At 52.0% G+C, this 13,634-nt stretch overlaps 1 protein-coding gene across 1 annotated transcript in view; it reads left to right on the top strand.

Moving 5' to 3' along the window:
* The window catches only part of CDH26 (cadherin 26), a 41,424-nt gene extending 32,248 nt beyond the window's left edge, over positions 1-9,176 (top strand). Inside the window, exons 14-18 of the mRNA XM_047068197.1 lie at positions 289-366; positions 1,939-2,037; positions 3,735-3,788; positions 6,123-6,197; positions 8,257-9,176. Of these exons, the coding sequence (XP_046924153.1) occupies positions 289-366; positions 1,939-2,037; positions 3,735-3,788; positions 6,123-6,197; positions 8,257-8,403 (453 nt within the window). The 3' untranslated portion in view covers positions 8,404-9,176. The remainder of the gene's footprint in view (positions 1-288; positions 367-1,938; positions 2,038-3,734; positions 3,789-6,122; positions 6,198-8,256) is intronic.
* The last annotated feature ends 4,458 nt before the right edge of the window (positions 9,177-13,634 follow it).

Below are 13,634 nucleotides of genomic sequence, written 5' to 3'. Positions count from 1 at the left end.
GCGTCGCCGCGAGCCTTGGAAGAGAATGAGCTTTGGACTCTGAGGCCCCATCACAACAGTCTTTTTCACCATCATTTCCTGTGAGACGCAGAACAACAAGAAACTCTGCCTCCTGACCAGCTGTTCCGAAGCCGTGGTCTGGATTTACGGGATAGGTGTATTTTCCAGAGTCGGGATGTTTCCTGTGAGGGTGTTGATCCGTGTTTGGGATGTCACTCCTTGCTCTCTGCCTTTATTTCTGCCGTCTGTAATTTCAACCCCGTCATATTTCTTTCCGCGTGCCCACAGGGAAGGCCAGATGTCAGGGATCAGATGTCAGTCCGGTTGCTAAACACACGGGGGGCGGAGGCCGAGCTCGGTGCTCAGGTAAGCACGGCCCATCGGCTGCTTGGGTTGAGACGGAGGGTGGCTCTGCGGAGGGTTCCCGTGGCAGGGAGCCCCCAGCCCACATCCCTCACGCCCCTCCGCGAGCCCGCTCCGTGCCTGCCTGCCCCCTGCCTCACCTGCAAAGCCCGGTGACTCCACTCGGCCTAACAGGTCAGCAGCATCTGGTGACCCCACGCCCAGATTTCAGCCTCAGCGGTGCCACCCTCCCGACGTTCTGCCACACGCACATGCCAGTGTCCTTTTTACAATATTTCTTTCTCCCGGTGGATTTCTGTCCGGATAAAGCACGTTTCTTTAAACAGGAAATCCTATATTTCAACGGTAAACAAAAAACTAGTTTTACCTGTACGAAGAGCTGAGAAGTGGAAAGTAGATACCATTGAACTAGAACCCCGTAACTCTGGGTAGAAAATGCCACCTGCCAAAGGCTCAGGTCTCTGAGGAAGGCAGAGACGGGAGAGCCACGCTGTCACCGGGTGGAGACCCCCCCCCCGCCCCCGATGCCATTAGGAGTGTGGATGAGGAGTCGGAGGGGGAAGCAGCGTCTCACCCTGCAACTCAACGTCATTTAAACCCGTGTTCCCAAACCGGCCAAATCTTCCCTTCTCTACGTGATAGATGATCCGACTTCAAAGACAGCGAGTTAATCCGGGCTGCCATAAATTATTGAGCAGGTGCTTGGCTGGGGGTGAGCAGGGGCCGGTCCACGGGCATCCCGCCCACCAATCCATGCCCCTGGGGGAGGAGGACTGCTCCTTCTCTCTTGCACACCTTGCACACCGACACCGTGTGAGCTGCGTCGGGGGGCCTGTCAGCTTCCAGAAGCCAGAAGCATTGAGCGTGTCCTAGGCGTGCACCCTGCAGGCCCCACCCGCTGACTCTTTCCCACAACCCCCAGGGGAGGGTGATCGAGGCCTGCCGCTTCTACTTCTCCATATGCCTCTGGGTTCCTTCCACCCAGAAAGTGAAAGTCCCGCAAATAGTAACTTCCCCTGTGGTGACGGGTTAAATACAGTGCCATTCACACACCTTCCCTCAGTCAAGGTGTCACGTATGATTTATTGGGTAAACTGACATGTTAAAATCTGCTGCAAAGCATGAGCTTTGTTAAAGCCACCATTAAGATCCACTCCCTGCTTTATTCTCTTGGAAATTTTGTTTCACCATCGAAGGGCCTAACAGAATAACAGACACCCAAAACAGAAATTGCCGACAGCCCCACCCTTGAATCCAGCTTCATTGGTCTGTGTCACTGGCTAGGTCTTGTGCGCGCACACCCTTGGTTTTCGGGCATCTGCAGCACTATGGATGGAATGTTCCAGTCCCTGCCTACAGTCATGGTGGGCCACCTGCTCTGTCCCCAGCTCTGCTCTTGCATTTTTCCCCCTTTCTCTCCCCTTCCACCCCCTTCTCCTCACACTAGCTCCTATCTGCACATGAGCATAGTGCGAGGGAAAGGTGCGGAAGGACGCACACGCGCGCTCTGCGTGCAGCTGGAGGGAAATGCGTTGTCTTCCGAGTAAATCAACATCCGCCTCCCCCGCCCCCCAGGATGCACACGACGTGCTCGCAGCTGCGTCAAGAACAGCAGAGCAGGAATACTTTGTCTTGGGGACTTCAGTGCATTACAGAAGCTCACTGCCTGTTGCGGTAAGAACTCCTAATGTCTGACAGTTGGCTCCCTTGAGAGGCAGCCCTTGTAGAAGATTCTGTGTTGCGGGTAGAACACACACAGTCAATGAAAACCTTCTCATTTACCTAACTAGCTATGGTTATTGTTGGCTGTTAAGAGTTGTTGTTTGATAGTTTTGATCAAATATGATGCTTCTTTTTAGAACACCCACGAAGAAATACATTTTCTTGTGTCCATCTAAGGGTACCTGAGATAACCCATAAGATTACAAACACGTGGCTTTGGCCCCAATCACATTTCAGCCCTCCTGCCGACTGAGCCCTGACATCCTCCTGCATCGTGTCTTCATGCCCTCTATGTACAAATTCTAGAACTATTGCTTTGATTTTTGGAATGATTTTTCTTGTGGGGGGGGGGGAGCCCGGCTGGCTCAGTCAGTGGAGCATGTGACTCTTGATCTTAGGGTTGTGAGTTCGATCCCCATGTTGGGCGTGGGGCCTTAAAAAGTGGTTTTTCTGAAATCATGTGGCTTGGAAGAAATTGTAAAAATAGGCCAGAGAGTTTCTGTGTACACTTTCACTCAGCTTCCCCCAAAGATAACACAACCATAACATTTTATCAAAACCAGAAAACTGACTTTGGTACAGCACTATTGTTTTTAAATTTGTATTTAATGTTTATTTTTGAGAGAGAGAGAGAGAGAGCAAGCAGGCACAACTGGGGGAGGGGCAGAGAGCGAGGGAGAGAGAGAATCCCAAGCAGGCTCCACACTGTCAGTGCAGAGCCCGATGTGGGGCTTGAACTCAGGAACCATGAGATCATGACCTGAGCTGAAATCAAGAGTCAGACGCTTAACCAACTGAGCCACCCACGTGCCCCGGTACAACACTACTAATACGGGTCTCAAATAGAGACCTTATTTGGACTTCACCAGCATAACTAGGTGCAACTTTAACAAAAAATGTACAGTTTTGACAACTAAAAGAGGTATTCAAGGTCCAAAAAGCCACAATTTCTATGATGGAAAACTTCTATAAAAGAATTCATGATCTCTATCATTTCATTCTCTTTTCTCAGGCTGTGTTTGAGCTAAGATAAAAACGTGCTGTTCTTTTTTGCACAAAGATGATGCCGTGGACCCACCCTTGAATGGGCTTGTGTATTTGTGAACGTGCCCCTCTAACCCTGGAAGAGCTGGCTTCGTGGGCCTGGACCTGGTCGGTCACACGGGGCCCTGTGCTCACAAGGGCCCCGTGCCTGGTTTAAAGCCCTGTTGTCACCACCTTGAAAGTCTTACTGTTTGGACAAGGGGCCCCACGTTTTCATTTTGCAGCGGGCCCTGCAAAAAGTGTAGCCGGTTCTGGGTCCCAGGGATGAATGTGCCTCATACGCAGATGTTGAGCCTACGCCCATGGCGCAAAGCGAGCCTTCCTGGGCCTTCCTAGACCAAAGATGGGGCTTGAAAATCTCACGTTTTCATCCTCCATCTCCACAAAGCACCATGTAGCTGGCTTGTGGATTTTGCTATGGACAACAACATTGCCATCACTGGAATTGTTATACCTGTAGTACAAAAGTTAGAAGCGATGTGATTGCAAGAATGTCTAGTTGCACGTTTGCATCCTTGGAAAATTAATATGAAGCCAATAGACGTTCCATCCGTGTTACTTTTCCTTTACTGATTTATGTATTTTTCATCCTTTTTAAAATTAAGGGTTGTGACATGCCTTTTGAGCCAAGAGGCACGAGGAACAAATATTCTACTCCCGTAAGTACAGATGGATGTGTCACCAGGGAGAGGCTTCCCTTACCTTGCTAACAGCTGTGGAAAGCCCTGAAAATTGGAAATTTGAGAAATTCTGCCCAACACCCAAATGAACGAAAAGGAGGCGTGAGTGTGGAGAATGAATTCGAAATAAGTAAAAAAAAACACACATCTAGACTTGGAAGCATAGAGTTTTTCAGTCCCTGGCAAATTCCTTTTGCTGCCGAGTTGCTAAGAACTTGGCCACGGCCCGAATATTCTTTTGCCATCCTCTTCACAGGCTTACAGAAGTTTTGAGCGAAGAGGGCCCCAGAGGCCCTCTGGTTCGTTTTGTTCCTAGACCTTACGAGCAGCAAAATGCTTCTGTTCATCTAAGATCCTGGGAAGAATGCCATTATAAGTAAAACAGATAAGGGAGGCTTCTTATTAATACCCACTTCGAGTATACAGACACTCACAACGTGGACCCATTGCCACGGCAATCAGCGGAAGCAGTGGTTCTGCTGAAAAACAAAAAATACAAGCGAGACGTTGTGGGTGAAGAATGCAAAATCATGTTATCCCAGCACCTGACTCATTGCCCCACAACGTTGTAAATCGGTTGTTAAAATATCAAGAAAACCTGAATGTACGCCAACAGGCAGTTTCAAATATTAAGTTTTTAGGTAGATCGATTTATAATATCAGTATCTCCTTTGATGAAGCAAACAGGAGATGAAAATTTCATCCAAGTTCATGAAAGCAAATTGTGACACTTTTGCTTTTATGAACATGTTGGGGGAGGACTCAATTAAAAAGACGTAAACGATTTTCCATCATATTATAAAAATAGCATTCAAAAATATGTTCAAATAATGTGCACATAGTTAAAATGAAATTCAAGCACTCTCGCTGGAGTGTCCTGGGGGAGTCGTGGCCCCGGGGACACAGGCTGAAGCCAGTGACTCAGTGCGAGGCCGGGAGGCTGTCCTGTTGGTGAGGGCGGGGGCACATGCTGTCTGCGCTAGGGCAGAATGGCCCCGAGTCTCACTGGAGACGGAGAAGGACCAGTGTCCGACCAGTGAGCGCCTGGTGAAGGGCCCGGGTGGCAGGAGAGGTCTCTATCTCCAAGAGCCAAACCTGGCACAGCATCCCCAGCCAGCGCCCTCGTCGGGGCCGCGGGTCCTCAGCACTCTTTGTAGCCGTCCACACTTGCTCTTTGGCTAAGTGAGTTTAGTTCAGGTCAGTCGGTGTGATGTGGCAGGTAGGCAGATATGTGTGTAGATGGGTGTGTGCGTGTGTATACATGTGTGTGTGTTACACATGAACTTGTACAACTGATATCCTATGTGGACATGTGAGGTTTTATATATACATGAAATTGTCCCAGACTTTCCCATTTTTCACACGCTTCTCTGGACCGCCACAAGTACCCCTGCACTCAGGGATGGCCGGGAGTCACGTCAGTGTCTTAAAACACAAATCGTATGGAATTGCGTCCAGTTTAAAACTTCCCGACGGCCTCCCGCCGCGCTTGGGAAACAGCCCGCAGCCTTGTGGCCCAGGGTCCTCTGGGATGTTCCGCTCACCCCTGGCCTCCACCTGCCGCTCGGGCTCCAGTCTCTCCGTGCTCCCCCTGGACTGCGGGCCTCTGCTGGGCCTTCCACCTGGAAGGCCCTCCTCCTCGGTGGCCCTGGTGTTCCTTCCTCCCGCTCCCCCTCCTCCCGAGAGGCCTCCCTGGCCCCGGCTGGGCGGGGTCCCCCTCACCGCTGCTCCCCAGCGCCTCACTCTTGTTCCTCGTCACCCTCAGGTGCTCCCCTGCACCTGTGTGAGCACGGGAGCGAGGCCGCCTTGCTCTCGTGCCCCAGGCGCCTTGCCTGCCTGGCCCCAAGCGGCCCCGACTCCCATGATTCCGTTGTGCAAGCTGCGGGCTTAGCGCGCTTCCCCACCGCGGTGCCGCAGCCGTTGCCAGGCCCGAAGCCCCAGACCCGCAGACGCTTGCCGAGTGAGTGAAGGGTGCCCGCCCACCACTGAGAGCCAGGACCAGCTCTTCCAGAATCATCTGCTCACTGAACGGAGTTTGCGAACCTACCTAAAGCCTGCTGGCCGGTCCTGCCGGGGCTCCCTTCCCCAGCCCCCCAGAGCCGCTGCATTGAAAGGTCCAGCATCGGCACCTGCCGGGCCTCCCCTCTCTCCCGACGCTCAAATAGGGGACGTGTGTGCACACAGTCCTTGGCCTGCCAGTCCCTGGGGTGGCCCTCCGGCTGGGAGGTGGCCCTGTCCCTGCCGGGCAGCGGAGGTCATGAAGGTGAAGGGCCCCCCTCACTGGTGTTGGGGTTCTGCTGGTTGGCTTCGCAGGTGTACCGGGATGCCGTGGTGCCCGGACGATGCCCGGAAGCGAGCGCGGGGACGATGGCGGAGACCCTGAGCCAGGTGGGAAAGGCTTCCTTTTGTCAGGGTGGCTTCCGCTTCTGCCTCTGACTCCAGGTCCCCGGACCCTGTTTGGTGAAGCCGAGTGATGCTCCCCTGGCCGTGAGGATGGGTGGCAGGCAGGGCGGCGCCACTGTGGCTTGAGGAACCAGACCTTGGCGCTCCACAGTCACCGCCTGGGGCCTGCCCTGTGTCAGGTCCCTCTGGGGCCCGGCCGGTCCCTGGGGTGGGAGCTCCGCACCTCGGTGAGGCCCCGAGGCCACAGGGAGCGTGGTCCCTCCCCAGCCCAGCGGACGGACAGAACCACAAATACTTTATGTCTCCAAGTCTGGAAGCGAAGGCACACGGTCCCGGCGCCTTTGGGAGGGGGCCGAGTGTCCCGCACGGTCCTGGCTGCGTCCCGAGGCGTCATCGGCCCCGCTGCGGGCGGGGAGGACGGGGACTGGGCCACCCAGACCGCAGCGTCTGCCTGTCTCTCCCTGTGGGGACAGGGCCGCGTCACGCCTGACACGTGGTGGCCATGGACGGAGGACAGAGCGGGTGACGGGTGCTCAGACCCAAGGCTGGACCGGGGGCCGCCGAGGGCCCCTCTCCTTGAATGGCCACCCCCAGCTTTGAGCAACGTCCAGGGGGCCCCCCATCCGCCCGCCTGCAGGGAGACCCGAGCGAGCGGCTCACTGCACACCCGGCGGACAGAGTCACCGGCACCTGGGGATGGTCAGGTGGCATCTGGCAGCCCCCAGTGGCACACAGCTGCACCCAGGGGGCCGTGGGGAAGGGCCAAAGGTGCCCGCCCGCTGGGTCCAGCCCGGGTCGTCCTCCATCCTCCAGGCAGGAAGGCGGCCTGTGTTGGGTACGAGCCCGGAGCGCTGTGCTCGGTGGAATCGGTGGAGGAAAACAGCAGATTAAAGGCCTGGTTCCTTCCCCGATGAGCCTCTACCTTAGTTGGGGCTTGATGGTGAACTGTTGATCTTGCGGGGCCTCTGAAATCGCTGCATCAGGGCCCAGGGGCCGCTGCCGCGTCGTCAGCCTCGGGGGTTTTGAGCCTGCACAGCGCGGACTGCTGCGGGTTGTCATTCATGATCCCTCCAGCGCCCCTGGGGGGACGTGAGGGGACTGGTGAGGCCTCGGCCGGAGCGTGTGCACGTCGCCAGCTGGAGGCGCTTCCTTTCCTCCCCCGCCCCCCCGCCCCCCCGCCCCCCGGGGTGATGGCCAGACGGTGACCACAGTCCCCGAGCGAGCGGACGCGAGCAGGGGCCTACCTGTGGGCGCCTGTGGACACGGGGCTGAGACGCTGCGTCTCCCGCTGAACACAGAGTCTGGGAGGGGCTCCCGTGAGCCCCAGGAAGCGGGGAGCTTGGGGACAGGGATGGTGTCCAGGACCCCTCCATTCCTCTTTCCGGCCTTCTCCCGCCTCCTCCTCGGGCTCTGGGCCCTCTGGTTCTGAACGTCCCCGTGCCCTCTGTGAGCTCGCCCACTCAGGATCTGCCACTAAACCCGCTCCCACCTGGGCTGATGTGGCTCAGGTCCAGACGGCACCCTCCCCGAGGTGCTGGAAAGCAAGCAGGTGGGAGTCTGTCCGGCAAACATTTAGTGAGTCTCTCGGGCCAGAACAAGCCAGAGAAGTCTTCGCAGAGAGATGCCTTGGGCCCTGAAGGATGAGCAGGAGTTTGCTCAGTGGAGGCTGGCAGGTGGGGGCGGGACAGCGGGAGCCAGGAGGGGGGGCATCGGGGTGCGGGTGGTGAGGCTCACCCAAGGGGTCAAGGCGGGGGTGGGGGGGGAGCCAGGACGCGCAGACCGCGAGCTCGCCACGGTTCCCTCCGGGAGAGCAGCTGGGGAGCGGGAGGGTGGTCTCCTTCCCCTCGGCTGCCGTTTCTGAGTCTGTAGAAACTTCTGAGACAGCCGGGGACAAAGAACAGCGTGCCATTAACACTGCACTGGGGCAGTCCCCCCCCCGACCTTCCCCTCCCCAACCCCCCCGGCCCCCCGTGGATCCCGGAGAAAACGGACGGCGTGTGGAAGAACCTGGCACTTACCTTCTCTTCCCCTGGCTTTTCTCCAGAAGCTCTGTGGCGTTGACGCCCTAGCGGGTGACACTGGTCACCGGCCTCACATCTACGCGGAGGAGGGAGAGTGCGAAGGAGCGGAAAGCCTCAGTTCTCTTGCCTGCTCGGAACCGGACTCGGGCTTCAAAGGCTGCTCTGCTTGAAGAAATGTATGCTGAGTCAGGTGGTCCTGCCTAAAACAGCCCATCTTGGACAACTGGGATAATTCGTGGAGGGTATTCAAGGGAGTTCACCTGCTATGCTAGTCAAGGGACTTTTCTTCTCCCCAACCCTCCTCCTAGTCCTAAACTAAGGGTAAACTGTGAGGCTGGATTCTGATATTTTCAGACCAGGCATCTTGAGCCAAAGCAGAACAACAGGTTATGCTTTTTTATAAATGTGACTTGTCAGATTTTTTTTTTTTTTAAGAGAGACTCCCTCCTTCTGTTAACAGCCCAGCTCTGAGGGGAAACGAAATGATAATTTATAGATGAGCCAGCAATTTTGTGACAACAGGTTAATACTGGGGGAAAATGTAAACTAGATAGTTTTTAGTGATTATTTATTTCTGTAAGTATGATTCTGCTTCAGTTTAAGTAAAAAAAATAGATAAATAGGGAAATGTTTTTGGAATATTTGTGAGCAGTATTTTTAGTGATGGTCAAAAAACAAATACTGGTTCCTTTGCACTTCTTGAGTAAAGAAATATGTTATCGTAAGACAAAGGATTATGGTTATCACTTTATAAGCTGTACATACTTTAAAACATGAATAGGTGTAATTTAACTTGTATTTATTACATATGAAAGAATTTATATACATATGTAACAGAATTTAGTAGCCATGGAATGAATACATTCCAATTAGATTTTATCTTTAAGCAAAACTCAAACTTGGGACACGTGGGTGCCTCATTCGGTTGAGTGCCTGACTCTGATTTTGGCTCAGGTCATGATCCCAGAGTCGTGGGATCGAGCTCCGAGTTGGGCTTTGTGTAAGTATGGAGCCTGCTTAAGCTTCTCTCTCCCTCTCCCTGCCCCTACCCCTCGTGCCCTATCGCTCCCTCTCTTAAAATAAATAAAATAAACTTAAAAAAGAAAGAAATATTACAAAAAACCCCAAACTGAGTTTTCACTTGTCTACTTACTGCTAGTTTAAGTGTGTGTGTGAGTGTGTGTGGGGGGGAGGGTAGTTTCTTTTAAAATTCTTTTAAAGAATTTAAATAGTAGGACATTTACCCTATAAAGAGTTCTCTTGTCTGGGTAACAGATGTATGTGTGGCACAGAAGCGAATGTATGTTCCTCACACGAGGAAGCCCCCGCTGGACCGATCGTTGGACCACCTTATTCTGGACTCAAAATGAGGCAGATTTAAATATGTCTTGTTTAAGCCGCAGCTCTTTCGGATTTTCTGCCACTCCTGGGCAAATCTAATGTTAACTGACACAAAAGAAAGGACGAAGCAGGGCACCTGGGTGGCTCAGTTGGTTGAGCGTCCGACTTCGGCTCAGGTCATGATCTCGCGGTTTGTGAGTTCAAGCCCCGCATCGGGCTCTGTGCTGACAGCTCAGAGCCTGAAGCCGACTTCGGATTCTGTGTCTCCCTCTCCCTCTGCCCCTACCCTGCTCACGCTCTGTCTGTCTCTCTCTCTCTCTCAAAAATAAGTAAAGATTATAAAAAATAAAAGCAAAACAAGACAAAAAAACAAAAACAAAAGAAAGGACCAAGAGAAGCGAACCACCAAGCAGTAGAGTAACAGTAGTATGATGATGTTGATAGTAACAGAATAAAAACAAGATAGTTTTCTTGTGTGAGTAATTTTGCTCAGCAAAAGGCTAGTGCTATCAGGACACTTTAATAAATACATTGGCTATCTAAAAGCCCAGGGCCAAAATTAAAAAAAAAAAGTATATAATTGATGGGCACCATCTTTTGCCGTGCCCTCTCGCGCCCCGGAAGTATCAGGAGAAACACGTTGGCTGTGGAATCAGTGAAGTATTACATTAAGCAGTTTCAGCTGACTCAGGGTTACAACTTCCCCTTCTTTCTGAAGAAGTATTTCCTTCAAAGAAATCTCAAGGGTCTGTACGTGGTTACTTCCCTCATCATCTAGGGCTCTGGGTAACTGAAGAGGAAGAAAAACCATCTCGGAAACACTGGGACATCGACGTGGCACCTGAGTGTGTACAATAGCTGTGCGGATGCTTCACTGATTCGGGAGAGAGTCCAGGACATTTTCTGGGTAATTAGGGATAAAAGTAACTTTTTAGAAAACTACGCCTTTTGAGACTGAATTGTTGCCACGATCAGTAGGTGGTCATTAGACCTTCCTGGATCTGAGGCAACGGCCAGAAAACCAGGGCAGTGGGGCGGACATGGTGCACCATCTGCCTTTGTAAATAAAGTTTTATTAGCACACAGCTCTGTTCTTGCAGTGTCTGTGTATCATCTATGACTGCTTTTGTGCTGTCACGGTAGAGCTGTATGCCCACGAAGCCAAACATATTTAGCGTGTGCCAACCCTTGGTGAAGGCATTTTTTAGTGGAAACTCCGTATCGTATCAAACATTTGCATTTTGTGTTTTAAATTTTTTTTCAGTTTATTTTCTTATTTTGAGAGAAAGAGAGAGGGTGTGCAAGCAGGGAGGGGGCAGAGAGAGAGAACCCCAAGCGGGCTCCGCACTGTCTGCACAGAGCCCGACGCAGGGGCTCGATCTCACGGACCCTGAGATCATGACCTGAGCCAAAATCAAGAGTCAGATGCTTAACCGGCTGAGCCACCCAGGCGCGTAAGGCGGATACGCACCCGTATCACACATTTGAAGATGTATCCACAGCCTGTGTTAAAAACAGACACACTGCCGTACAAATTCTGAAAGGTTTTAAATAAGTTTGTTTTTGGCTACAGGCAGCTTGCTTCCTTTACTACTGGTTATGAAATCTTGGCAGCTGCGTATACTTGTGAATTCTTGCATTATGAGAGACTCTGCGACTAATTGTTTTCAAAAGTAATAAAATACCGCTGAAAAATTCATGAATGCTGAACTTAACAATTAATGAGGAGAACAAAGTATTATATTTTGTAGATGCTTAATTAGACATTTATTAATTTTAATTTTGCTGCTCCCTCAGTGTGTTTTGAAGGTAATATTTTTTCAGATCTTGACCATTTTCATAGGTCTCGAGCGTGGGGGGCATGGTGTCCAGCAGAGATGATGTTTGTGCAGCACACACGAGGCATACAGCCTCTCCCTTTCGGATGCCGGTCTGTATTATGTATGATCACTTTCCCCGACTGACATGATTCATGGATGTTCTCACCACAAGGTTTTTCTCAAGTCTGTGTACATGACTTAAAAAGTTTCTGCGGCACCTGGCTGGCTTAGTCAGGTAAGCGTCTGACTTCGGCTCAGGTCACGATGTCATGGTTCGTGGGTTCGAGCCCCACGTCGGGCTCTGCGCTGACAGCTCAGAGCCTGGAGCCTGCTTCGGATACTGTCTTTCTCTCTCTCTGCCCCTCCCTGGCTCCAACTCTGTCTCTCTCTCAAAAATGAATAAACATTTAAAAAAATTTTTAAAAATAAGAAGTTTCTGTTAGAAACACTGGCATCAGGAGGTTTTGGTGAAAATGCTGAGTTTACATATATCCGTGAACTAAATCAAAATCTTATTAATAGCAATGAAGAAGGCAATAAAAACAGAAATAGTAAATATTTTCAGGGAAAATGTGATTTTATTAAGAACATTAGCCTCTAAATGACTTAGTAGTCCAAGGCTAGCTGCAGTCTGGGAAGTTAAATATTTTGCATTTCATCAATTTTGGTTTTCCATTTGCATTAATAGTCTCGTTGGTTTTATGGGTGCTTCTCATCGGAGGTGTTTGTTTTGGTCACTTCTGTGATTCACTGAGCACAGAAGCCCTCCTAGCTGTTAAAACCTCCCCAACAGAAACAGTAGCCTGGAGACCCTCACTTTATGTTCCCGTGAAGTAGGTGTAGCAAAAGCATCCTCAAGAATGATGTGTGGGCAGAAGACTGCACACCTTGTCTGGTCACTGTCTCTTCTGCAAGGTGCATGTCGGAGGCATAAATCTGTCCTGAAGAAGGAGGAGGCTAGAGAATTCTAGAGCTAGAATAGGAGAGACACCGATACTGAACTTTTCCACATAAGCAGAGCCTAATTGCCCCCAAATCCATCACCTCTCATTCCTCAACAGAAACTTGACTTTTCTGCCATCCACAATGGAAGTGACCCTTCCATCCTCCCTTGAGCCAGGTATGACCACGCGACTAAGTTCTGGCCAACGGAAGGCAACTTCCTGGAAGTGTCCCTGATGAGGGCAGATGGGTCTGTCTGTTCCCGCTCTTCTTCTTCTACTGGGTTGGAATGAGGATTTGATGGCTGGCGCTGAGGCAGCCATCCTGGGCATCACCATTAGCGCTGATATATGGCACGCCAGCAAGATAGAAGACGGGTAGGTTCCTGCCACCATGGAGTCCCACTGGACCGTCCATGGACCACCTTACTGTGGACTCAGAATGCGGGAGATTTAAAAGTCCCGTTGAAGCCACTGCTCCTTTGGATTTTCCGGGCAAATCTAATCTTAACTGATAGAAAAAAAAGGACCAAGAGAGGTGAGCTGTGAGTAGCAGAACAGAGACATGTGGCACTGACTCCGTGGATGTTGGCAGGTGTCAGGGACTCAAACACTGTGGGCCAGAGGCCTGGTGACAGCGTGGAGAAATGATGCAGTTGCTAACAGCTGTCCCCTACTGTTTTTTGAAAAGCGGCCCGTGTTCTGAGCTCGGATCGAGGGAGGGAATGACAGGAGAGAGCCATGACGCAGAAGTGTGGTAGCTGCTGCTTGCTGCCGTTAGCAAAGCTTTACGAGAGAGCGGCCGGCGTAGGCGTGGGAAGAGGGGACGCCCTGTGATGACGGAGATGCTCCCTGCCTGCAGCCTGCCACCGAAAGTGACCGAGAGCTTGGTAATTTGGAGCCTTGCAGGGTTGAAAAAGCAACTGCTAGCCTCTCCCACGGCATCCGGAACTGGGATGGTTTTCCACAAAGCAGCACACTTAGCAGAAAAGAAAACCGAGCCCCGTGCCACTGACGTGTGAAGTTCGCAGCAAAGCCCGTGGCCCCCAGAGGCTCGGGGTGGCCAGGACATCGCGCCAGGAGACGGGGGAGGGGGGGCCGCGTGCAGGCCAGTGAGTGAAGACGGCCGGACACTTCAGGGTTAGAAACTGCCTTGACGGCTAGAGCTGATGGGCGACTGATGGATCCGAGGTCCACACGTTTTGGAACAAACACTCTGCCAAAGAAACCACAGCCTGGTCTGCAAGAGCCCGGGACTGTCCAGCCCCAGAGCAATCCCTGGAGCCACCGCCACAGAGA

Source organism: Lynx rufus, unplaced genomic scaffold (assembly GCF_022079265.1).
Source record: "Lynx rufus isolate CCGP_SWC_20201006 ecotype Redwood Valley unplaced genomic scaffold, mLynRuf1.p SCAF_8, whole genome shotgun sequence".
Classification (NCBI taxonomy): Eukaryota; Metazoa; Chordata; class Mammalia; order Carnivora; family Felidae; genus Lynx; species Lynx rufus.
This window is presented reverse-complemented; position numbering and strand designations above follow the sequence as displayed.